At 53.9% G+C, this 27010-nt stretch overlaps 1 protein-coding gene across 1 annotated transcript in view; it reads right to left on the bottom strand.

Moving 5' to 3' along the window:
- The window catches only part of LOC125952642 (carbonic anhydrase-related protein 10), a 45189-nt gene that overhangs the window by 8606 nt on the left and 9573 nt on the right, over positions 1-27010 (bottom strand). Inside the window, exons 2-3 of the mRNA XM_049682250.1 lie at positions 17893-18588; positions 125-175 (exon numbers count right to left, since the gene is read on the bottom strand). Coding sequence (XP_049538207.1) covers positions 125-175; positions 17893-18019 — 178 coding nt within the window. The 5' untranslated portion in view covers positions 18020-18588. The remainder of the gene's footprint in view (positions 1-124; positions 176-17892; positions 18589-27010) is intronic.

Raw genomic sequence — 27010 nt, 5'->3', positions numbered from 1 at the left:
GGTTCGGAGCCTCCGTCTTCTTCTACTTGCTACGCGCGCGATTTGCCGAACCCTCAACCCTGAGAAACGGACCAGGTGACAAACACACACACACACAGAGGCACACACAGGGCAGGCTACTTACCGGATATACCGTCGTACGTCCACCATTCCTCCCAGCTGACCGCCGTTAATGCTGCAATCGAGACAGAGAAAGAGAGAGAAAATAAGAGAGAGTGTATATAAGTGTGTGTGTTTGAGAGAGAGAGAGAGATGCACAGGATGAAAGGGATGCCACTGATGCCACTGAAGGACTTTCACCTTTCCGTTCTTTTTTTTTATTTATTTCTGTTTTTGCTTGAACCTTGCAGCTTGAACCGAAACCCCTCAGAGAGAGCCCCCTTCGAGTGCGTTCCCCCTACTACTTCCTTCTAGCGTCTTGCTTGCTGAGAATCCCAAGCGAACAGCGCAGCAGCAGCAGCAGCAGTAGCATAAAACCTACGAAATGAGATTGAGGCCTACCACCGCCGCAACCAGACCTCATGGACATGGTTTTTGCGATTTGCGATTTGCGATGTTCGAAAAGAAAACACCTCATTAAGAGCACACACACGCACACACACACAAACACACACATTAACGCACACGCACATAGAGACACAGTCCTTAGGAGCATGTGAAAATGAAGAAAACTCTTGGGATAAATGAGACTCATGTGCAGCAGCAGCAGCAGCAACGATGATCGCGAAAAAAGGGAACGCTCGATGGAAGCGAACGAGCAGCAAAATAGCAAATCGAACTACTAACACACACACACATACACACACACGCGCGCGCCCCCGCAGAGCGTGAAGCAAAGTTTGTTGTGTTGTTTCGCCTTGTACCAATTGTTTGTGCTGCTCGCTACCAAATCATTCTGCCAACTAGTAGCCGGGACTAGCTGGCCCGGACTGATTGATTGCTCGGATCGGAATGTTTTGCACACTACCCCCTTATACACTCGCTCACCACCCCCCCCACCGTCCGTCCGTCCGATATCCCCAGCGTTACCACCGATTGATGGGTTGATTGATGGCTGCCAAAGATTCGAGTGGCGTTAGTGGTGGTGGCCCTGGCCTGGCCTGGCCTGGCTTGCCACAGCATCACTCCAGCGTTGGCGGCGGGAATTTTTCGCGAGGTCGCGAGCAAAACTTTCCTGACCCAACGACGACGACGACGAGAATTATGAAAATTTTTGCCAGGAATCCCGCTCGAAAGGGAAGGGGGGTGCGTGGTAGGGGGAAGGGGGTTGGACAAAAATTGGAGAGAGGGGGGGCAATTAGTCGAGTGGCCTAGTAAGTGCATTGGAAGTCCGTGTGCGCCCTTTGACAGTTCGATCGCTCCCGAAAATCGCGGAGTCGAAAGTTGGTGTGTGTGTGTGTGTGTGTGTGTGTGTGTGTGTGTGTGTGTGTACCAACCCGCTCGGCAAAATCTTGGAGTTGAAGCGCGCGAATTGAAGCGCCGGAGTCGTTGAGAGTTGAGGAAGGTGAAACGATGCAAAAGGGAACGGGGGTGGTGTTTGGTTGTTTGAAGTGCAGTTGCGGGATCGCGGAAAGTTTTGGTTGGTTGGAAAACCAACCGACCAGTTTTCCGCCGGTCGTGCGGTCGCGCGCGATTGATGCGATTGAGCAATTTTCCTGTCAGTTTTTCCGACAGGTGCCCGGGCCCCGGGTTTGGTTTTGATGAAGGGCAGGGGGAGGGGGCGAGGCGGGGGAGGGCTAAGAACCGGTGAACAATGAGTGGAACGGCTGCATTGTTGTGTTTTGGGGATGCAGATGCAGCAGATGGGAGCAAAAAAGCTGTTCAAAAAGCAAAAAAAAAGGGTAAGGGATGGAGCGCAGAGCTGCTTGCTGTGTTGTTGAGACCCCGGGGAGAGAAGGAAGGAGGGTGAGGGGGTGGGAGGATCAATGATAAATATTGGAACTTTTAATCACCTGGCAGCCAACCCCGGGAAGGGATCTTCTCCCTCCGAGGAGGAGAAGGACGACGACGACGATGCGACTGCGAGACTACCACAACGAGGAAGGGATGCAAAAAAGGAGGGAAGGAGGAAGGGAGTGCAGGTTTGCAAACGGTTTTGCGGGGCGCTTTCACCGTTTTCACCGACCACGCACCAGCACCAACAGCAGCAGTAGCAACAGAAGAAAAAAAAGAAGACGAGGAACATGAAGAACGAAACCCACCCTTTTCGGAAGCGTGGTGTTGGGGAGGGGACGGGGGCGGTGAGGTGGGGTGCTGAGGTAAACCCAAAACGATAATAACACATAATCACAGGGAATTTCACTTACGGCAAAAGCGATATCCCCGAGAGCTACCACTGCACGTACGTGGGTGTGTGTGTGTGTGCAGGAGCAGGGAGCAGGGGCAGAAGGGCAGGAAAGGTACATGCAAGTGAAACCACCGGGCAGCTAGTCCAGGGCTGACCAGACCCGGTGCCCAGTTGTGTCTTCTCCGCCGACCAAAGAGGCGCGCACCGAAAACCGTTATCCATCGAGCGGTTATGAAGGGCAGGAGGGAGGGAAGGATAACGGAAGGGGATGAGAGGGTTGGGAACCTGTGTTGGACCATCTGTGCACATCTGTGCCGCTCCCTGTGTGTGTGTGTCTGTTTCCCGAAAATGTGGAAAATCCTATTTGTAAGTACTTACTGGAAATTTTCCACCCCGCATTCGCATCCCTTGAACCGGACAAAGGCAGCAAAGACAGAGCGCAGGAGAGAAAGAGAGAAAGAGAGAGAGAGAGAAACTCCGGATGCCCTCAGAAGAAGAAGACCGCCAGCCAGCTAGGTGGTGGTGGTGGTGCCCGCAACCTAGCAGTTTAATCCCTTTGCCCCTTTCCAGGACATTCAATCCTCCCCCCCGGGGGGTTGGGGGCGGAAAATGGCGGATGGCGACGAGGCGAACGAACGCGCAGCCGATTTCTTTCAGCCGCTCGGGAAAGGGGGCGCAAGCTCGGCCAACCGTCAGGACTTCTAATCCTCCCCCCAAATCCCACTCGTCGGCCGGTGAGAATGGGGTTGTTGTGGGGGGTGTAAGCGAAAGCAATAGCCGGACCCGGGGTTTCAAATGCCTATGCGGTACTGGAGCGCCTAACCTTTCACCCAATAATGCACACACACACACACACACATACACCGACACATTCATACTCATAAACGCGGGGGTGGCGTTCGTGGCGCGGGGGAAAATGTTTCCGGAACCTCGCTAAAAAATGCTCGGACCCCCCGATTTTGCGCTGCCCCAAAAAAGGTTTTTTCTTCTCCCGAGTAGACCAAGAGCAGGCAGTAGAGAGAGGGAGGTCAGCATTTCAATTCAATTACCACCTGCACCCCCTCCCCCACTCCAATCGCAGCCAATATCCTGAACTGGGGCCGCGTTTGCCTTGGAATGCAGGGTGTCACTTGGGTGGCATCGCATTGCAATCCAATCGTCGTCCGCCGGCCAAGGTGGATGCTCGCTGTATGTGTGTGTGTATGTGTGTTGGTGGATGTGGGATTTTCAATTATTTTCTCATTTTCCCCCGGAACGGTGAGGAGCGAAACAGGATTCAGGATTCGGCAGCTTGCGTGTGCGCGCGTGTGCCCGTGTGTGTGTGTGCCAAGCATCAAGACATGACACGATGCGCGTGTAAGGCCCTGCGCGCCCTTCAAAAGTCCTTCAAACGTCCAGCAAAAAAAAAAAAAAGAGACCGCCAGAGCGCCTCTCGGAGAGCGTTCGATCCGCGGAGCAATAAATTAAAAATAATGGAAAACAATCGTCAGTGTATGTGTGTGGGTGTGTGATAGAGGTACTACCTCTGTTATTTGCGCGCACACACACACACACACACAGACACCATACCACACATCCGCCACAACGGGCGCCATGATGATGGACACTCCCGGATTGTTGCTCCCAGGCGAAGTGAAAGGATTATGCGGTTGGAGGGTGGTACGGGGAGGGACAGAGGGGGAAGGGGGTGCAAATCCTCATCGAAACCCCGCTCTACTCCCCCCGCACCACCGTTTTCACACGCACAAACGGTGATCGCTCATAAATCATCGGGGCTATTTATAAACAGACCAGCCCCGGTGACCGGTGGCCTGGCCATGGTGGTCGAGCACTCCCGGTGTGTGCCCACAGACCACAAACCAACGGGCGAGTTGGTTTTTAGGTTGGTCTGACTCCCAACCAGCCAGCCAGCCAGCCAGCCAGCAAGAGCCGCATCTATTACCCAATTGGCCAGTGTGTGCATGTGTTTGTGTGTGTGTTTATGTGTAGCTGAGCTGGGGAAGGGTAAGAAGGGGCTTAGTACAGAGGAAGGGGGTTGGTTGCACCCCTAAACCCCCCCCCCTCCCCCCCGGGCTAAATGGTTTGTCGATGAGTAATGGAAGGAGCAACACATCAGGACATTAGTGAGTCGGCCCATCACCGAGTAGAGAGTCTGAACCGGTCACTTCCAGGATGAGCCACCTCGCACACACATGCACACACACACACACACACACACACACACACACACACACCTCACCATCCCACCCTTGGTCGTAACGTCGTGTTCCATCAATCAGCAGCACGCAACGCAACGCTGGTGCAGAGAGAGCGAGAGAGCGAGAGAGAGTGTGAGAGAGAGAGAGAGAGAGAGAGAGAGAGCGCGCAAGAACGGAGAGGTCCGTTTAGCACCCCAACCCCCTTTAGTCTGGTGTAGTGCTAGTGTCTGGAGCGTTTATGCAAAACATAAACGCGATCCCCCCGCCACCATCGATGCGCCATTATTGCTGCCGCTGTGCCGCGCTCTGCTTCCGGTCGCTGCAGTCTCGCCGGAAACACACACACACACACACTCGTGCACACGTTTTTTTTATGATATATTGCCGCACGGGACGATTCGGCCACCTTTTGCAGCCCCATCCCCTCCGGGGAACCAAGGCAAGGCCCCCGGTAGAGGGCAAGCATCATGGATCGCGCGAAAGAAGAAGTCGCTCGGAACGTTAGGCCCCCGAAATAGTTGTTAATCGCGGTGGCAAGGCAATCTTTCATTTCAGTTGCGAGGGGTGTGTAAGGGATGCAAGGCAGATGCAGACATGCATCCCCTGTAGACGCGCCACCCCCGGCTGAAAAATAAATCCCTCAACACAAATGATAGGTCTTGCGCTCTGCGCTCTACCCGCTCTACTCTATAATCAGAGGCCTTACCATCCCCTATGGAGCTTTCCTTATGAGGAAAGGGCAGCTGCGTCCAGTGTAGCACCCCATCAGGAGGGCACCCCACGGTTTGATGGACCACATCATTCTGCTCGCCACGCCGAACGCGGAACTCACGCGGATAATGGCCATCGCCCGGTCGTGACGTCACCGGTCGTATTCGTCTGCCCTCTGCCCTTGCTCAGGGTCTCTTGCAGCGCGAACCCCAAAACCAAAAACCAAAAACCAAAACCGGAACCAAAACCTCTAGTCTCGGCGCCCATCGCGCTTCCTCGAGTCACGTCGTCTAGAGTCGTCGAGTCGCGCGGTAGAGGGTTGAGTGTCGATCGTTATCGAACCCCATCCCCTTATTTCCAACCCCTTGGGGGAGGAGAAAGAACGGTTCATCAGTTGTTTGTGATTCCTTCGGTTTGGCTCACAGCACCCACCCTCATTTTCTCTCTCTCTCTCTCTTTCTCTCTCTCTCTCTCTCTCTCTCTTTCTCTCTTTCTTTCTCTCTCTCTCTCTCTCTCTCTCACTCTCTCGCTCTCTCTCTGTCTCTCTGTAGGTGTGACGTCTAGCATTATATTATCAAATTACTAATAAACTCTTTCCCGTCCCGTCGTCCCGCATGTGCACCACCCCCCCCCCCCCCCCCCCGCAGTGGCCCATGGTACAGTCTATGTTCCTACCATGGCATCCGGTGGCAGGGTTGCAGATGATGATGGTGGTGGTGATGATTTTGCTGCTAGTGATGGGGTTGCCAGTTGCGAAGACGGTTACGGACGGACGGGCTTCCGGCAACCACACCAAACCAACGCCCCGGAAGATGGTAGCTAGCAGCCGCAAAAATGCCTCCCCTCGCACCTCCCTCCCCCCCCCCCCCTGGGGTGGTGCTAAGAACGTGGTGGTGGGTGTGAAAGATTTAATGATTTTCCCATTAGCGTGACACAATTACCGGTAGGCAGCAACAGCAACAGCAACGCTTGCTGCTGTAAGGCCACCACCACCCCCGGGGTGTTCTTTCAACCCTCTTCCCCCTCACTACAATGTAGTGTAACGCTACAGTGTGGGTTTGATGGTGAACGCGGCAAACACGATGGTGACGTGGCAACGTGACTAGCGAGCCAGCGATCCTGGTGCCAAAAAGGGAGCGGCCCGGGCCCGGGCCTGGTGTCCGGTTCGATCCGGCATCGATGCCCGGTTCCGGTCACACCCTTTTCCCCGCAACCCCCACCACCACCACTACCACTGCCACCGCCACTGTCGCCACACTGTGTGGAACAAAGTGGATGGAAATAAAGTTTAATATCTCGTCGTCAGCGTCGTCAGCGTCGCGTCAGCGGAAGCAGGCCGGCCGGCCGGCCGGGCAAACAGAGGAGTGGCCAGCGAAACTACCCCTTGCGAAGGCCCCCCCCCATACCACCAAAACCACCACCCTCGAAACCGCTAGGCCAGCCGAGCAAACGAGCCCCAGGAAGCCATCAAACGCTACAGCAGCAATTAACTTCCTTTTCTTTCATTCACGCACACACACACACACACACACACACACAGTAGCGAGCAAGAATGTCAAACTAACGGCGGCGGGGAGATCGTTGGCGCTAGCTACTTGGAGAAGTCAAACTATTCTGACTACTGCTGCTACTGCAGTTCCTCCTTCTCCTCCTCATCATCTTGCTGTCCACTCCCGGTCCAGTCCGCGCGTTAACTTGCACAAATTAACAACCCCTCTCTCGCCGCCAAGACACACACACACACACACACACATATTTTCTACCTCCCTACCTTTCCCCACCATTCTCGAAACGCATCCTTGAATGCGTCGCGTTCCTTCTTCGAGTTTGTGAGCGCGCGTGTGTGTGTGTCGCGCTTAATTAGATTGACCAAGCGGCCTCCGGGGGTGGATTTAGAAGAAGGGGAAGGAGATGCAGAAGGGGTACAGTACGTGGGGGATGCGATTATAGTAGTAGTGCTAGCAGCAGCAGCAGCAGCAGCAGCAGCAACAGTAGTAGTAGTAGTGTGATTACGTAAAATTAAAATAACATTTGCGCTTAAGCTTAATTAGGCGAATCGAGCCAAGGCGTCCGCACAACCCTCCCTCCCTCCACTACCCATACCCATTTACCCATAAAATTTCCCCAAAAAAGCAAGCATGGAAAGCAGAAGAAGAAAAAGAAAAATAGGAATAAGAAAAAGGAAAGAACGGACGAAGTTGTGCGACCAGCGACGATGCTTCTTAAGCGCAATTATAGTTGCAACGGGGGTGACCTTTTTGAGGTGGGGCTGGAAGATGGAAGAGAGCGGGAGGGGTGGTGGTTCCACACTTAATCGCCTCGAGCTCGCCTCGGAACACAACCGGAACACCGAGCCAGCCAGCTTATACCGAATATTGTGCCAGCCAGCAGCTACCAGAAACACATCTCAGCGCAGCCAGCTAGCGCCCCTGACGAAACCCCTTCCAGATCCCCTAGGTCACCAACATGCAGTCCTCAATGGCTGAAGGATCCTCTCTCTCTCTCGCTCTCTCTCACCTCACACCAACCTAAAACCAACGCATGAAAGGGGAGGTTAGGGATGACAAGACGAGACGAGAAGGGGAATGCAGTGAGGGGGGAGGGGGTGGCACAGCATATGCACAGTTCTCCAGCTCTTGGGTCCAGTCTCGGGCTCGTCCTCTCGGTCCAAGCTCGGTGGCCGCACAAAAACGGAAAACTTTACCAACCCCAAGCTACAGAACCTGGCATGAGCGCGCGCGTGTGAGTGTGTGCGTGTGTCAGTGTTATAAAGAAAATGACAACCATCTTCTGCTTCTGCTTCTTCTTCTTCTTCTTCTTCTTCTTACCACTCCACTCTCACCACATAATCAGCAAAAAGTCATCGGAGCAAACCTGCTTTCAAATGATAGCAATTAGACCTCCTTCGACCGTCCTTCGTGTCCTAGAGAGAAGGAGAACGAGGAGGAGGAGTACAAGGAGGAGGCTGCACCACCACCACCACCGGAACAGGGACACCCTGTCTGTACCATGCAGCTGGTGGATTTTGCGAACGACAACAACAACAACAACAACAAACTCTGCCTCGCAGCCGTGCACCGTCGGAGCCGTTTTTGTGCCAGCCAGTGCGTGTGTGTGTGTGTGTCAGGGGTGAACAAAATGAAATTAACTGCCGCTCACCAAATAATCGTCGCATAACACGCCCCCCCCAATGCGCTCCCATTCCTATACCTGCCGTGATCGCGATAATTAAAAGCGAGAGCTGCTCGAGCTGCTTTCGAAAGGGAGGGTGGCACGGGGAGCACGCTGTAGGGGAGCACGCTGTAGGGGAGCACGCTATGTGTGTGTGCGTGTGTGCATGGGGAGGTAGGAGAGTGACTCGTGTTTATTGTTTTTTAATTTGCTCGATTGTATTAATTTGATCTCACTTAAGCGGATTCGCGCGCGCGTTGACCGACGGTACGGGGTGGCAGGGGTTGGGAATTGGGAAGAGGGAGGGCGAGGTGTGGTTGCTGTACTGTAGATAAGTTTCTCTCCAATTTTCAAACCCAATGAACCCCCGGGGGATGGGATGACTTGAACTGAGGAGAGTCGTGCCCGTCCCCCCCTTTCGTCGTGCCTTTCGTCTAAAGTCGAGAGTCCGGCTTGAGTATGTGTCATATGTGTAAGAGTATAGGGCATAGCAGTGGCGTCTCGTGCTACGATTTTTTTTCCTCCCATACACCCATTTCTTTAGCGAAAACCCCTGGCGCAATCGACTTACTACTGGAACTGCTACGATTGATGGATTAAATTACTGCAACCAATAATGGGAGAGGGGGGGGGGGGGGGGCGGACCTAAAACTTTAAAACAGATGTGAACTAAAGGCCTAACAAAGATATAGTAACCAGAGGGGTTTAGTAGAGTCACAATAATATTTATTGTAAAGTGGGCTTTTACTTTTGTCACCTCTGTGATCGACCATCTCTCATTTAAACATTTATCAAAAATTTGTTATCAATCCAATCGAGATAAAAGCTAGTGAAACTGAAAGAGGAATGTTAAACCTTCAAGAAAACCACAACACTTGCCGGATACGATAGAAAATGTAGGATTTATAGTCAAAAATCTACAAAAATCAAGGGGTGGGCTTTTACTTATGCCGGTCACTGTATCTTGCGCAACTGGGCACTGTCGCTGGACAGTGCACAAGACAGCCGTATATACGTACACATGAGCAATCGTTTTGCTAGTGATGAATTCGCGCTTAGCGAAATTGTGGCTGTATGGTCTATATGCCCTGTGCACGCTGCGCTGAGCACAAGACGAGCATAGTGAGTGCGACTGGCTTAAACCGAATGCTGTTGCAGGCCAAGCGGATGGGGCGAGGTGAAACAACAAATATAGAGCAAACGAGCTAACTAGCTAGGCTGAGCACTGCTTCTGATGCGGTACACAGACACTTCTTTTTGATCGATTATAAATTTTTTTGTTCCCAATTATACGTTGTGTAATTTTTTTTAAAATAACTTTTAAGTTAATAATAATAATAATCAAATTTGTATGCCCCACAATTGTTCGCCAAATAGTTCTTGTACCACTACTACGATCTCGACCTTGCCGATCGCCGTTGCGCGATGAGATGCACGGTTTTTGGTTCCTGGAATTCGGAATCCGGAACACAACCACAATCTCTACTGGATACCGAACCGACGCACGCACACGAACGTATGACTCCTGTTACAAAACCTAACGAACCACGGCGACCTCCTTCATCTTTGCCTTTTTTTTGCTCATAAATAGACACAGGAGCGTGAACACACACACACGCAGACACATACACGCGCGCGCTGACGGGATCACATCATTCAAGCGATATTATTGCATAATTTGTGTCAAGCCGGGGCCGAGGGTCGAGGGATTGAGGTTCGGATGACAAACGTCATCGTGTCCCACGTGCCAAACCGAACCGGGCGATGCCTTTATGCCCCTTCGCCAGATTTGTGTTCGTGTGTGTTGCGCTCTTTTTTTCGCTCTTCTTTTTTTTTCCTACTCTCCAGTCGTTGTTGTTGTTGCCTTGCAAGTGTTGTCCTTCGTTGTTCTGACCGTTTTTTTTTCTTTCGGGGGAGGAATTTAAGAATGGCAACCCCCACCCCCCACTACCACTACTACTCAACACTACTACCGTTCGGTTTCTCCAACAGTCGGTGGACAACGACGACGACGATGGAAAGGCATAACAGCACGAACCTGGAGCCGGCAGCCGGCACTCTCGACGCAGACACATTGTTTGCCCCCCGGTCCCAGGAGGATTTGGCGGAAGGCACAGGCAGGAGGAGTGCAGGGCAGTGCTTTTGTTTGGATTTGGTTCCGGGAGTTTTTGGCAAGCGCGCACGTACGCCCAAAAGCCGAACCGAACGTTTCGGGTGTTCGCTGCTGCTCCTCCTGCTGTTGCTGCTGCTGCTCCGGTGGGGGTACAAGATATCGGTACGAATCTTGTCATGCCCCGGCCGGAACCACCCCCTCTTCATCCCCTCCTTTCCCAGGGGCAGGCAAAGGCCAACAACGAGACGTCGCTCTTTTTGCGCTCGAAAGCATTCTGCCATGAGGAGGGGGAGGGGGAGGAAGGTGACATGAGGTCAAATAAAGAGAAAAACCGTACCAGACACACACATACCGACACACACACACACACACAGACACACTAGACAGGTAGGCAGGCGTTGTGCAAACACAAAAAGCACTCTCTGCTTTTGCTGCGGAAAGGGATACAGGGGAGGGGGGCCAGGGGTGCGATAGAGCGTCACGGGCCACAAAGCGGAGTGGCTGCTACTCCCCCTCCCCTCCCCCCCTCCCTCTCCTAAAACGCTCAAGGACCACCTGCACCTGAAGCGGATGTAAATAAGCGCAACAAAGCGCGCGAACAACAACCAACCAACCAACCAACCAGACAGTCAGCCAGCGAGCCAGCCAGCTGGCCGGCCACCCATTGCAGTGCACCAAGAAGAGAAGGCAGATTACACACTCACCCTTCCACCTACCACACCCGCACCATCGACCGGAAGGACTGGACTACGATACGAAACACACACACACAAAGACACACAGAGCAGGCGTCGTGCAGGATGTGCCAAGGTGTTTCGGTCTTTCGCCTTCACCGTTCCGGTCGTCACAACCTTCGAGGGGGAGTTTTGCTCCAAGAAGAAACGAGTGAGCAGAAAACGGAAGGGGAAGGGAGGCAGGGGGTGTAAAACCATGAAAACACCACCACGCCACGCGACGCGACCTCCCGTCGAGGCCGAATGTCCAGCTGTCCAACCACGCCACCTTTTTGTCCACCATTTTGTTGCGCCCTCCAGGGGTGCCAGTGTTGTGTGCCGGGAGTAGGGGGTGGAGGCGTGGTGTGGTGAGGATGTCCAGGGACCCCATTCACCTTCATCAGTTTGCCCCAAAAAGGGCACAATGCATGCCGTGTGCCCGTACGTACTGTGATCGTATCCCCCCCGGAGGGGGAGGGGGGAGGGGAAAGGGGGTCAGTTAAATCTGGCGGGACCTTCGGACTTCGCTTATAACCAGCACGCGGGGGGAGTGAAGTGGAAAATATTAAAATTTATTGTAACACACCCACACACACACACACACACACATCACCACGAACACATTTTTCCGAGCGACACGCCAAACCTGTGGGAACTCTCAAAACAGGGAGTCCACCACCCCCTCCCCTTCCCCCCAAAAGGGGTGAAGGTGAGGGTGTCAATGTGTTTTTTTAAACATTTTCTTTGTCAGTTTTTTCAAACATTTTCTGTTCTCTTCTCTTCTTTTCTCTCTTTTTTCACCCTTTTCTATCTGTTTTTTTCTCTCTCTCATCCTCTCTCTCTTTCTTTCTCTCTCTCTCTTTCTCATTCTCTCTTTCTATCCCTCTCTTCTTCTCTCTTTCTCTTCATCTTTCGCTCTTTGTCGCTCGATAATAACTCGTCGTCGGGTGTAACATTCCGTCAAGCGTTGTTTGCGACAATAATTTACAAAGGGAGGGGGTGTGTGGTGTGAGGGGGGTGGAGGAGCAATCCAACAGGTAAGCACCAGCACCGTTTCCACTCGATACCCGGTCTCCAGTAGTCATCAGGCCTCATTGCTCGCCCCGTTGGTCATCGGTCGATGGACTCTCCTGTTCTGAGTCCTGGATTGACCAACGATCACCACTGGCGTGCGGCCTCGAGCGTGAATGTTTCACACACACTCACACTCACACACTCACACACACACACACACACACACACACACACACACACACACACACACACACACACACACACACACATCCAGCCAACCGAACCGAATAGACCGGTCCGGTTTGTTATTGCGCTTCGCGCAAACATTGCAGCTAATGTCCGAGAATGGAATCGGACTCTGTCGGACTTGAACGCACCGTGTTACGATCCCCGTGCTAGCCCCGGTTACTATCCGGACAACATCCGGAATGGACCCTGGACGCTGGATGGTGACGCTGAAGTGACGGATGCGTGTCGCGGATTTTTATGCTCCTCTCGAGGCACGTGACCTGTCAGCAGCAGCAGCAGCAGCAGCGGCAGACATTCCGGCCGCGTTTTATAGCCTTTTGATTTCTCGCGCACATCTCGCAGGCTGCTGGGTGACCACTAGCAGCACCAGCACCACCCACCACCACCCACGACGCGATCCTGCGAAAACGATCTGACAAAGCCAGCCCGATATCTCGTTCGCCCCGGGATGAGAGTGTCTGATGGTTGATGGTTGATGGTTGACAAAAGAGCGAACAGAGTGGAAGAAGTGTAGCCAGGCGGGGGGAGGGGAAGAAGAAGCGGAGTGGAGGAGTTTATGGAACTGCAGCTAAGCTTCAAGCGTCGCGTCGCGTCGCTGCTTGATGCTTTAATCATGTTACCGCGTCACAGGCCGCGGATAATCAGCCGGGTTTGAAGCCGGGGACGACCGGGCGACCGGGTGCATTGTGCCCCTATTGTATCTGACCATCTGCCTCCCTTCTCCTTGCCCCCCCCCCCCATGCCTCATCCTTGGGCCGCTGATTTGTTTCACATTTTACAGTGACTCTTTGGATGGCTTTTGTGGATCGCGTCGTTCGCTCGCTGCATTGCTTCATTGCGCGGTGGCGCGATAAGCGCGACCAACGGGACGAGGACGAATCGGCCGTCCTGGTGCGTCCTGGGGACGCGTCCCCTCTTATCAACTGGGTCAACCGAAACAACGATGGCGACGACGACGACGATGAACCATCATCATAATCATCGCGGCGACCGCGCGCTGCTCTCTGTCGTGGGTTTGCGGGCGCAGGGGTCCAGCACGCCGGCTAGGCGACTGGCTAGCCTCCTTCTCCTCCTCCTCCTCTTCGTCTCACCCTCCGCCACCGCTCTGTTTCGCTTTGTTTTCAACCCCCTGCGTTGCAGTGTTATCAACGCTTTCGGTTTCGGAATCCGATTCCTTTTGCTGTTGCCGGTTTTCTGTCCATCATCACTGGCGAATAAGGTGCAGGGTGCAGGCCCCGGGTGGGAGGAGAGGAAACAGGATGCAGTGTTGAAAGACGAGTTTGCTTTCGCTCGAAGTCGCCGCTCAAGGCTTCAACCCCAAAATCAAAACGCTCCAAGGGGCCCCAAGATTCCAAGGATTGTATTGGGATAGCGTATCGGGAATGAAGGGAAGCAAAGGAGAGTGGGTGTGAGGGAGCAGGTAGCATCATTTTAGCGCCATCAATTTGGGAGTTTGGTTTACGTAATAACCGTGTGATGATGCAAGTGAGGCAAGTGGCAAGACACCCGAATGTTCGAAAAACACAAAACAAAAGTACAGCAGCAGCAGCAGAAGTTTGAAGCATGACACTAGGCCAGGCGTAAGAGAGAGAGAGAGAGAGAGAAAGAGAGAGAGAGAGACAAAGAGAAAGAAAAATGTGTAAAAAGTATTCCATGTGGCGCTGCCAACAACATACGCTGGCTGCTGGACATGCAATGTGTGTGTCTGTATGTGTGTGTGTATGTGTAGCACCTCGTTGCCTGGCCGGAGTATTGCCTGGCCGGATGGTGGTCCTGATTGCCTGGTGTTGCACCGTAACACACACACACACGCACACACACACAGGTGTTTATGAAATCTACGCCATCGCTTCGAGCAGAAAGAAAAGAAGGACGGAAGGAAGGAAGGAAGGAAGGAAGGAAGGAAAGCGGCGCATAATAAGCTGTCCCAGAAGGGCTGCTGGGCTGGGACAGGCTGAGCCAGGGGTGTGCCAGGAGTGTGCAAATGGGGGTGCGGCGGGGTGTAAAACTTTCACCCCCACCCCGGGGGGACGGGACGAGAAGTGGAAGTTGTCGCCCCGTTTATTAGGTTAGGCGGAGTAAGTCCCTCAGACCAGTGTTCTGGTTCTCGGGAAGCGGAGCAAACACGACGGTGCACCTGGGGGATATTACGGGGGGGGGGGGGGGGGGGGGGGGGGGGGGGAATGTAGAAAAGAAAAAGATGGAACGGAGCTATGTATGGGTTGTGCATCCGTTTTTTCCATTACTACCACCACCAGCACCAACAGAAGAAGAAGAAAAAAAACATCCTCCACAAAAACTAGAGCTCGCGCTGTGGCCAAAAAAAGGGATGCAAAGATTGGGGTGCACCGAGAGAGGGAGGGTTAAAGGCGGGGGAGGCGTTCATGGCACTTGTCCCACTACCTCGCGAGCGCACGTTATTACGAACTTGCAGTAACTAGTGCGAAAACTTGTGTGTGAGTGTGGCTGGTAGGTGCGAAGACACACGCCACAACGAGCCAAGGGGGAGGGGTAAGGGTGTTGTCCGGAGGATCCCGGGTTTTTTTCTTCTTCTGGCCACACGATTCCGCGGATTAACCCTGGAATCGAGGGGAACCTGCTGGACCTCCACTGCGGAAACGTGCTACTGCCTCAAACGGAGCGGAATTGAAGATGGTGTCGCCTTTTGCGGGGCAGGGGAGGGGGTTGGTAGTGGTGGTGGTTTTCCCAAACGATACGATTTCTAATTTTACTCGCTTGACCTCCTCCTCCTCCTCCTCCACCTCCACCAGCGGCCGCCGCAGCATCCCATCAAAGTAGTTACTACACACATAAACATCAACACCCGCACACACACACACACGCACGCACACTCACACACCTAATACATCTCGCCAGCAAGCATCATTTTCCCCACTCCCCTCTCCCTGCTAGCTTAACGGGTTGCGGAGTGTGTCGGCCGAATTGATGTTCTTCCTTGGGTGTCTTCTGTGCCACAACCTCCCTTCCTACCCCTAATCTCACCCCCTCACCCCCACGCACACATATCTCACAAATTGCATATCGAGCAGGCCTGTGAGTGGGTGGCTGGGAGGGAGGAAAACTTTCTTTCCATACACTCACCCCCCCTCCCCGGGTTACCCTCATCAACCCCCCCCCCCCCCCCATACCGGCACATACGACCGATGGTAGTGATGGTTTTTCGGTGCCCGGCCCAAAATGACGTCCGGTTACGGGCCATAGACACTGGACCCGCCGGGTGCGGATGCATAAAATGACAAGCCACAGCCAGAGCCAGCAGCCGTGTCCGTTTGAGCGTTTTATTTATCTGCCTCCCCTTCCACCACCGCCCCGCATTCTCTGACTCTAACAGCGTCCTTCTTCTTCCTTCATGTGTCCCACTTGTGTGTGTGTATGGATTTACGGGGTAGACGAAGCGACGAAAGTGTGTGGGGGAAAGCGCTGGAGGAAGCAATTTGGTGTCTCGATGGATATCAAACCCCCCGGTTGCCCGGTGTGGAAGGAAGGAAGGATGGAAGGAACGGCCGGGCCGAGAGTCAAATTAAGAAACAACTTCCCGAGCACCGGCTGATGATGTTGGAACCAAACGGGCCAAAGGGCTGTAAAGTGGTACCGTTGGGTGGTGGGTGGTGGTGGTGTGAGGGAGCGTCGCCGCTTTTATCGCCGTTTTATCGTTTCGGTGGAGGAGGAGCAGAAAAGCGAAACAGAGAGTTCGGTGCGCGGTAACGTACGGAAGGAAGGAAACATATTTTAACGTTCACATAACGCCACGTCTCGTCTCGTCTCGCTTGTCGTCGTCATCGTCGTCATCACCGTTCTTTTCCTCCTCCTCCTCCTCTTTCTTGAGGCCCATAAATGCTGCCGGCGTGGAAAGAGGAGTGCGAGTTCGAGAAAAGGGGAACCGGAACTGGGGGTCGGGGTTGTGTCACTTCGCAATCTAGCGGCAGCTATCACCCCTGGCAACACCAGTTCGGGGTTTTCCGGGCTGTGGCTTTTGCTGTGGCTGAGCGGCGTCTGCAACAACAACAACAACATTAGCAACAACAGCAACAGCAGCAACAACAGCAGCAGCAGCAGCAATATTGGCTAATGGAATGATTTTCTAGGGAGGCGAAAGATCGCGTCGCGAGTGGCGATGCTCAATTATTGACGCATTGACTGCTGACGTTACCCGTTGGTTTCCATCCCCCTCCCCCCTCCAGACCTTCCGGTGCGGTGTTCTCCATCACACCGCAACCCGGACTCGAAAGCGTACCCCCCCAAAGGGGGTAAGCGGGTAGATTATTCATCAATTAGCGTTTTCCAGCGATTCGTATTCGTAAAGTGCATTTGTTCATGCGACTCTCGCAATACCGATTTTCCGACAACCAAGACGAGCGCTAGGATAAAGCATGGAACAATCAATATTTGGCCGCTAATTTCTAATCATTGCAGCGCGCCTAGTGGTCACTTTGCCATTCCGTTGACAGCGTTTTAATCATTGTAGTTTGTTTATTTAGTGGTCAAATTTTTGTCAAAATTGATCCACGCCTGCAAAAGTTATCGCCGATGGAACGCAAAGGGCGAAAAAACGTATATTAGAAATGTATAAAAACCAACTGAAATAAGGGTGTAGATGTGCAGTAAGAGGGCAACTGATGTGATCTACCGCACTGTGCAACAAATTTTCGGGGATTGTCAAACTGAAAATTAAACAAGTCATATAAAAAACCTCTAATGCATAATTTGCATCAATATTTCTAATTAAAGGCAATAAGAAAACCTACAAAATGACACCTTTCTTTTCTTTATGTGTGTGATTTTTTGACTGAGATATGACCTGTTTATGTGCGGCCAAATATTAACTGTTCCATGCTTTAGCCGAGGCCTATACTCTCAGGGTAGCTTCAGGCGGAGGTACAGGTAGCTGGATTCAAGAGCCGCACACGTGCACCTTCCATTCCAAGGTAGGAGAAAGAAAGAACCAATCACAATCTGGATCGCACATCTCGTGCATTTAGACGTCAAATCAAAACAGGCTCAAAACACACTCGAGTCGACCAATCGACGACCACACCACGCGGCCGTTGGCCATTGCATTGTTTACTGCAACGGCCCCTGGCCCCTGCCTTATCGCTCATTGGCCGATACCGGGGGGGGGGGGTCATCGACGCCCTAGCGCCGCCTGTCCAGTGGAGACTCTTTCGGTATTTGTGTTTTGGATAATCGCCGGGGAATTAACGATGAAGTTGCGCATTTTTTTTTCGTTTTTTTTTTGCATGAATTCACTGACACTGTGTTGAAAATTTGGGGCCACAACACACACACACACCAATATATCTGTTTTGCTCCCTACGATCGTTCCGTTGGCGAGATTTGCAACTTTCGATGCGCGTGCAACGAAAATCTTACTGTGTGTGTATGTGTGTGTGTGGACGTGATTTGGGCATTCCTTACCTGGTATCTGAAGCAGCAGCAGCAGCACCGCGATCGCCGCCGCCGCCCCGTTCCGGCCCGTGCTCAGCAGCACCGATCCGCCGCGACCGCCACACCCGACGGTGGCCTGTATCGTGGCCGGTGTCATCTCCGGCCCTTCCTTGCTCCCTCCTGGCTCCTTGCCGCTCTTCCGCTTCTTCCGCTTCTTCTTCTTCTTTTTCTTCGGTTGCACTCACACCTGCACCTCCTCCTGCACCGTCCTGCAACCTGCACCTACACCAGCGACTCCTGACTCGACTGCTCCTCCTGCTGCTGCTGCTGCTGCTGCTAGGGGTTGCTGTTGGTGGCACAAATCGTCGTTCCGCTTGCTGCTGCTGCTGCCGCTGCTGCTGCTGCTGCTACGAGCCGCCGGTTCCGGATGCATCACACTGGCGCACACACGTGGCTCGTGCGTCCAAGTGCAGCCGGCTGCAGCACGTGCAGCCACCGCACACACACACTCGCACACACACACACGGACTCGCACACACAGACACAGATAGCACCTGGCCACAGCACGCAGCGGACGACGACGGACTCCTGCTGCTCCCGGTTGCCGGATGACCACGCACCGGATTTTTTGTGGTTGATTGAGTGGTGGTGGTGGTGGTGGGGGTGGTGGTGTCGGGGGATGGTGCTCCCTTCAGCCCTCTGTGATGCTTCCCGTCTTCGTGTTATCTGTTGGTTTTTTTTTAAACAAAACAAAACAAAAACAAACCCAGAATCAAAACAACGTCAATTTCCATGCATGATTACAATTAGCAGATGCCCACGATGATGATGATGATGATGATGATGATGATGATGATGCAAGTTTGATATCTCCTGATGGAGTGGTACATCATCAGCAGCAGCAGCAGCAGCAGCACACTTCACTTTCCAGCTTTGCACAATCTCACCCTTTCCTTTGCAACCCTTGTGCTCATCCCCCCTTGTCCTACTCCACGCGGTACGTCCGTGGTGTCTAGCAGCCCTGCGCTCAGCTCCCATTTTCCTCTTCCTTTTCTTCTCCGTGTTTGACCGCCCAGAAGTCCTCGAAGTTCAACCGGAAATAAAAATAAAATAAAACTTTCTCACACACACACGCGCGCGCGTCCACATCCAGACACAAAGTTTGTGGCCGCAGCTGGAGCCGCGCACGACTTTTCCGGGGGTTTTCCAGCGTGAAACTTCGGCCGGCCGGCCGCCAACCCGGGCATCCCGGGCATCTAAGCGAGTTCGGTGCTTCGGTTTGGCGAGCGAGCGAGCAGCAAGCAGCACTCTTATTGTTTCTACGACGCGCCAGACGGGACCGGGACCGGGACCGGGACCGGGACCGGGCTGTATCATGTACCGGCTCCAACGGCCACGACCACGGCCACGGTCAGGTCAGCTGCTGCCCGGTTGTTATTAATGTTTTATGATGCTTTCATGCACCGATGCAACCCCCCCACCTGGACACCCCCCCTGGTTGGGTGCATCGACGGTTGTGCTGCACGGGACGGTCTCGGTCCCGAGAGGCCCCCGAGAGAGCTGTTGAGCTAAACCAAGCGAAAGGGATGAAGAAGAAGAAAAAGAAAAAGAAGAAGCAGTAGCGAAAAAAGGGTGCACCCTGCATCCCCTTATCATCCCATCCTTTTTATTCCCCTAACTATCTGTCTCTCTTGTTCGCTCTCTCTCTCTCTCGCTCTCTCTCTGTGGCCGGTGCCAGTGACAGTGGCTGGCCCGGGAGTGGCCGACAGCATTGGTGCATTTGGTTAACGCGCGAGCACCCATCGGTCCGAAAGGAGGGAGTACTCCGGGGGAGGTGTACGGGATCGCATGCACGCATACCAGTGTGTACGCGGAGTGGAAAAGTTGGCAGACCGCGGGTTTTTGGGCAGCATCAGAAGCGCCAGGCAGCGCGGGAACCAGCGCCATGGCAGTGAACCACTGAAGTGAAAGCCACACTAGTGCACCCCACGGAGAAGGGGGGTGGAAGGGGATGAAAGGAACGGAGTGGCATGTGCCAGCAAATAGTGTTTTTCGGGTGCACGATGCGCCTATGATGCAGGCGTCTGGTGGCCCACTCGTATCTCGGTGTGTGCCTGTGTGTGTGTGCATTTCCGGGGGTAGTTTTGTGATGTCGTCGCGTTGTGCGGGCGTGTGTTTGCGATACCGTTTGATCATCATCACTCGGTTGGCCTCACAGGGTGCTGCTTAGGCCTACACACCTACTAGGTCTAGCTTCGCTTAACATCCCCGAAGGGTTGCGCGGGTAAAGGGTTGAGGGGTGCCAAAACACACGAAAAAGAAAAAAACCAAAACCAACCCACGGAACCTACTGAATTCTGGATAACCAACCACCGGAGCGGCCACTGCACTCTGTTGTGGCCCTCTTCCCTGGTGGCTCGTGCCTACAGCTGCACCCCCTCCCCCACCCCCGCACTCCGGGAAAGGCGCATGGGGTATCAATTAGAAGGGAGCTGCGAGAAACAAAACAATTACGTAGTTAAACAGGAGTTGCCCGGTTGGTGGTGGTGGTGGTGTAATGGCTTTCAACAGCTACAAAACCCTCAACAGGGGCTGCTGATTGTTGCTTCACGAGTCCACGGCATCACGAATCTCCTGCTGCTGCTGTTACTGCTACTGCTATCTGATCATCCGGTCCGGAGCGAAGTTCAAACGTCCTCGAGTAGGTCAGTACGGGCTAAGATGGGCAAAAGAAGAGAGAGGGAGAGAGAGAGAGAGCCTGTGTATGTGTGTGTGTGTTTGTCTGTGCAGTCGATACCGAAGCAGGGCAGTGGATGGATGCTTAAGACACAACCCAGCGGAGGGGGTTGAAATGAAGGGGTGCGATAAATTTGTACAATTTAGCCACCACCCCCACCCCCACCGAATCGAAGTCGCTCGCCGAATGGTAATTACCATCGCGCACGCCAACCAGGACCAGGAGCACCAGTAGCTTGCTCCTTGCTTCCTTCCTCCCCTATCATCATCCCCTCTATCGCTCGTGATCGTGAGCCCCTCCCTAAGACGGCAATGAATGTGTGTGTGTGTTTGGGTCTGTGTGTGTGTGTGTGTGTGTGTGTGTGTGGGTGAGAGCGAGGATTAATAGCTCCGCTTTCGCTACCTCTCTCTCTCTCTCTCTACCTTCCTCCCAACCCCCCAAACGGATCGCGAATGACTTTGATGCCAACCGCCTCGCTCTCGCTTCGCAGTTTGCGGTTCAACCGAACGGAAATGGAAAAGCGTAAAATTGGCCAAGCCAAACAACTTGCTGCTCCCTGGAATTCCGCCCCCTTCCCTTCCCGCCTTCCCTTCCCTTTCCGCATATTCTATTCCCCTATTCCCTTATCTCTCTAGTAGTTGCAATCGTGCACCCTCGCGCACAAGTTACGCCGATCGTTCTCGCAGAAGTCGTGCAGCCAGCTGCTGCTGCTACTCGTACAAACAGACACACACACACACACACACACACACGCTCCACAGGAGGAGCAAATTTCAAGTTCGGTTCCGGTTCGGTACCGGAAGGAAGAAGAAAAACGGGAGAAAAGGGGCAGGCGGCAATCGAAAAATGGATATTTATTCCCGTATAATTGCGATTTAGGTGGAACCGTGCACACACACACACACACTCATGCACACCCTCGTGCACACACCCCGTGCACACATGGGCACACAGACGTACCGGGCACGTTGCACGGCACGCGTTCAGTCGATAAATTCTAAAGCGAGCACGATCCAGCCAGAACTCCCTGAAACCACCAACCACCCCCTTCTGCACCCCCCGAGCCATCCAAGGCCAACCATCGCACGACTGACTGGCTGGCTGGCAGACTCGGTTGGCCGGAAAAGACGATCGGAGGGGAGGGTGGGGTGTTCCGGGGATCGGGGAGTGGAGGGAGAACCTTGAGCCTGGCCTAACGTGCACGACGAGATAGTTGTCGGGCCGCGAAAAAGGGTTTCCTTCCCCCTCGCAATTCGCTCATGGCTGCATCATCCCCATCATCCCCATCATCATCCCCATCACCATCATCATCATCGAGCTGCCGCCGGTCGCGTGGCTGGCTGAGGACGACGACGACGACGACGTGGGGTATTGTAGTATGAGGGGGGGGGGGGGGGGGGGCCTGGAGGTTTGGTCTCTTACTCCCAACGAGCAGCTCCCAACCCGCCCACTCTCGAAGTCGAAGATTAGTTCGAGGGAGAGAATTTAATAAACATAAATTACCCTCCCATTCCCTTTCCCTCCCTTCCTCCCTTCCTCACCTGCATTGGTGCATCATAGCAAAAGGGGGTGTGGGGGGATAGGGGGTTGGGAAGGCGGGGTGTGGTGGCACATCGCTTGAGGCAATGCAATCTAGCAGCCGACGGAGCGGGCCGCTGCATTGTATCGCGTTGCAGCCGGCCTCCGCCGGGCGTACCCGGGGGATGCTACCACCCCCTCTTTCCCCTTCCCCCGCTCCCTTCCTCTCACCGCGCGCGCGAAATTTGACAGGCACCTGGCAGCAGGTTCTCTCTATCTTCCTCACCTCCCGCTTCTCCTCCTCCTCTTTTCGATGATGGAAAAATCCGAGGAAAATGAGATTTTCCTTCCACCCACCCCACCCTACCCAAAGCCTGCCGTTGACTGCACGAAAGACACACACACACATATGGGCGCGCCGAGACGAGTGCCAGACGCCCGGAAGCGATAGTTTGAGGAGTCACGGAACGTCGAGAGAGAGAGAGAGAGAGAGAGAGAGAGTTTGCCATTACACCGCTCCAGGGGGATGGGGTGGATGTTGTTCCCTCATCAACAGCCTGCGGCTCAACAGCTCAAAACAACTCAATCTTCAAAGCCTCCCCTCGGAGAGAGCGAAAGAGAGAGAGCGAGCCAGAGAGAGAGAGAGAGAGAGAGAGAGAGAGAGAGAGAGAGAAAGGGAGAGGAAACAGGAGCAGTGAGTGGCACCTCATCCATCCGTGACTTTGATGATTGATGATGAAACTGGTCCCCAGTGTGTGTGTGTATGTGTGTGTATGTGAGGGGAGGGGGGTGAAGAGTGCATAGTGCAAGTGCATCCTCTCCTGCATCCCCTGATCTCGGGCTCTCCGGTACCCATCCTCCCCACCCCCATCCCCCTCCTCCCCCTCACATATTTTGACTGATAGCCGCTCCGAATGGATCAGCAAGAGGGAGGGAGGGGGGGAGGGGGGGGGTTGCATCCGTTTTCTAGTGTTTTTTTTTGTGCTCAAACAAACCATTTGCAAGAGAAATGGCCGACACCGTACACACACACACACACGTGGAGGGTGCTTGACAGTTTAGTTCAAACTTCCATCGCCTCAGACCAAAGCACTTGGTTGGACTGGCAAAGTCTGGATTGCGGAAGCGGGTTGGTCGTCATTCAATATTTTCCAGCGCATTCCAGCGATCTGCCTGAGTGTGTGTGTGTGTGTGTGTGTGTGTGTGTGTGGGGTGCAGCATCTTTTAGAAATTTGCTCCTCCTCCCCGCTGAATCGCTTTTTCAACCCCCGTTTTGAGTACATAGAAAGAGAGAGAGAGAGAGAGAGAGAGAGAGAGAGAGAGAGAGACAGAGAGAGAACGTAGACGATACCAATTCGATGGCACATTTTGGCGCTGGCACACACTCACACACACGCTCTGACAAGCTGATTTCCGGTTTCTGGGGTTGAGGTTTGGGAGGTTTGCTTCAATCAAACGCAACGCAACGCGACGTGGCGTAGGGGGCAGCGGAGAGAGACGCCAGCCCAGGCACAGGAAACGCAAACACTCATAACCGTTCCTTCGCCTTTTGCGCCCTTTTGCGCCCTTTTTTCGCGCCGGGGTCCATAAAACGAAGTCGAAGTCATATTTCCGTCCGCACCACGTGCCCTTGCGCCGACACTGCCAGCATCCCTGTGGGCTAGCTGGCTGGCTGGTTGGGGGTGTTTGTGTTTGTGTACAATCAGACAATGTTCCGAACCGAATGATGATGATGCTGCTGCTGCTGCTGTTCGTGCTGCCATCGCAAATCCATTTTCTGCAAACACAAAATCGAGCGATATAGCAGCTGCCGGGGAAGGGGAAGGGGGTTCGGGGAGGGGAGGGGGGGGTGGGGGCCCGTTGAGAGGGAGCGAGTTACGGGAGCTCGCCGAAGGAGCTCGTAAAAGCATAATGCATAAAATGCATCATCAGCTCACGGCGACGGCACGTGAGACGCTACCAATCGGTGTGTGTGTGTGCATGTGTGTTTGCAGGCAGTGAAGGTCAGGGAGAGGGATAGAAAGGGAAGGGAAGGGAGGGGGGAGAGGGAGGGATGAGTGGTCAAAAATGTTTGAGCAGTTGAAAGTGTGTGTGTGTGTGTTCGGCACCCCTGAGAGAAACCAACCCCCCCCCCCCCCCCCGGTTTCTCATCCCCATCCCACGACCCCTTTTGGTATTTGGTGTGTGCGTGGGAAACCGTGACCGTGACGTGATAGAGACCAAACGAGTCAATAAAGTCCCGGACCGAAGCTAAACGAGTCTCGATCTACCTCACACCCCCACCCCCTCCCCGTCCCCCTCCCCGTCTCCGTGTGAGGGTGAAACGTCAATAAATCGAGTGGTGCCCGAGTGGTGGACTGGTGCAACCGAGAACCCTACAGGCTGCAGCCGTGCCGTGCCGCGAATCATCTCTCGTTCTCCCCGAGCAGTTTGCGAGCAGGACAACATGGCACACACGCACAGAGCAACCCCCTATACTCGCTCCCCCCTTTTCAGCATTCAGTCAATTGAAAGCGATCCGCACCACGACGACGATGACGACGATGATGACGACGAGGGAATCGAACATTCTAACGTTCTCCATACCGTAGGCCACGGTAGGCTTCGGGAACCGGAACCCCGGACCGGTCCCCAGACCGCGTTTCGGACTCTACGTAGCCTACGTCTACGACTCGTCGTCGTCGTGCGTCGTCGTCCTCCAGGTCATCATGATGGCTCCGTGCAAATCAGATTAAGTGTCGATTAGAGCGAGAAAGAGAGAAGGAGGGGGAGAGAGAGAGAGAGGCAGAGAGCGAGAGAGAAGAGAGAGCGAGGCAGTCGGACACACCGGAAATCGCCAGCATCAGCGCAGCCGGGTCGAATCAAACAACAACGGGCTATCCCCCCAGGGGGCCTCTCCTCCTCCTCCTCCCTCTCCTCATGCTCCTCCTTCTCCACCGGGAGCTGCTCCGAGTCCGAGCTGCTCAGGACGAATGGTCCGAATGGCACGTCACAGACCCGTCACAGCGACGGCGAGCGACGTAATTAAATGATCGCCAGTGCCAGAGCAGGGGGGTGCAAGCAAGGGTGCAACCACCCTTATACTGACATTTGCCTCTTGGTCTGCCTTGCAGGGCCAGTTGCAGCCAGGACTGCTGCTGTTGCTGCTGCTGCTGCTGCTGCTGATATCGATCTCTGATCGGGATATTCCTCGGCCCCGGAAAAATCCCCCGAAACAACTCTTTCTGTGTGTACGGGTGTGTGTGCAACGACGAGGACATTACCCTAGTCATCATCACCCCCACACCCCCCCCCCCTCCCTCGCTAAAGAAACACAATTTACAGAGGGGGTGCGATGGTAGTTCTGGGGGGGAGGGGGTAGCAGCAGCAACCACCACCAAAAACCACAGCGACCGCCACACAGTGACAGCCAGCCAGCCAGCCAGTGCAATCCGGGGATCAATATCGTGGATAATTGATTTCCTGTCGGAGTTGGAGTCCTCCTTCTTCTTCGACGACGACTTCGGAGTCGTCGCTTGACTTCCGGACTTCCCCGACCCGGGCAAGACCTCTGCCGTGGACCCCTGCGTCCGTACCGCAAACGTTATTATGAACGATTAGGACAGTGTTTGCAATAGAGAAGGAGTTCCTCCGCCATCACCTTGATTGCTGCTGCTGCTGCTGCTGCTCATCGAGAAGTTGCTGCGCCAGCTGCAGCTGCTCCTGGCGGTGGCGACAACTCCCAGTACGTACCCGTACGACTCAAAGTTGTCACAGATCACGTGCTCTCCGTTTGTGTAGATGTGTGTGTGAGTGTGTGTGGTGATGAGGTATAAGGAAAGGTATCTATGGACACATTGTTTTGACACACCGCTGGGGAAGCCTCCGTCAGCATCCACAAATGGCGCACACAAAACACACACACACACACGCACGCAGAGAAAGAGAGAGAGAGAGACACTCACAGGGAGATAGGAAGCTGGTTCTGTTGTTGCACCATTACTGCTACTGTCTTATCTCTTCCTTATTTCGATCGCAATGAGTTGTGATTGTTGCGCGCGTATCTTTGTGTGTGTCCGTGTGTGTGTGTGTGTTTGAGAGGTTTTGACTTCACTTGGAGTCAGTCACCAGCAGCAGTCAGCTCGAGTGACTCGTCAGGTCAGGACCTCCTCCAAAGGTCCCCTCGTCCCCCAGAAGCAAAGGCAAAGCAAGGCGATTGAACGCGATCGAATCAACTGGGGCGCACTGGCCATTTCCACACACGCACACGCACACAGACACAGAGTACGCACCCTTCCTGTGTAGGTTCGTTACACACACACACACACACACACACACACACACACACACACACACACACACACACACAGAGTATTGCAGCACTTTGCCACCACCTACCTTGACTGCTCGTCCGCCAACAACCGGAAGCGAAACAATATCGAAACAATCACCACCACCACCACCACCAACAACCTTTCCCCTTTGCGAGTGCGGCCAGCCAACAAACATCCACACACACACACACACACACTCACGTATGTACACAAAAAAAAACAAGCAAAACACTTTCCAAACAAAGTCCGCGAGCGCAAACTTTCTCGCAATTAGTATCAATGGCTCGGCTGATGAGGAACCGATATACGTTCGGGCCCCCCCTGTGTAGTGCCATTCTGGCTGCGCGCGCGCGTGTGTGTGTGTGTGTGTTTGTTACACGGTTCCAGGGGATGTTGAATTTGCTTTACGTTCTTCGTGCCCGTTCGTTCGTTCGTTCGTTCGCTGCTTGGCTTTGGCGCTGGTCAGCAGCAGCTGGAACGCGAAGTCGTGAAGTCAGCAAACGCCGAATCAACGCCGTCGACGAGTTAAGCTGAGTGCAGTAGCAGTAGCAGCAGCGGAATCAGCACCACTACCACTACC

The sequence above is a fragment of the Anopheles darlingi genome, chromosome X (genome assembly GCF_943734745.1).
Source record: "Anopheles darlingi chromosome X, idAnoDarlMG_H_01, whole genome shotgun sequence".
NCBI lineage: Eukaryota > Metazoa > Arthropoda > Insecta > Diptera > Culicidae > Anopheles > Anopheles darlingi.
This window is presented reverse-complemented; position numbering and strand designations above follow the sequence as displayed.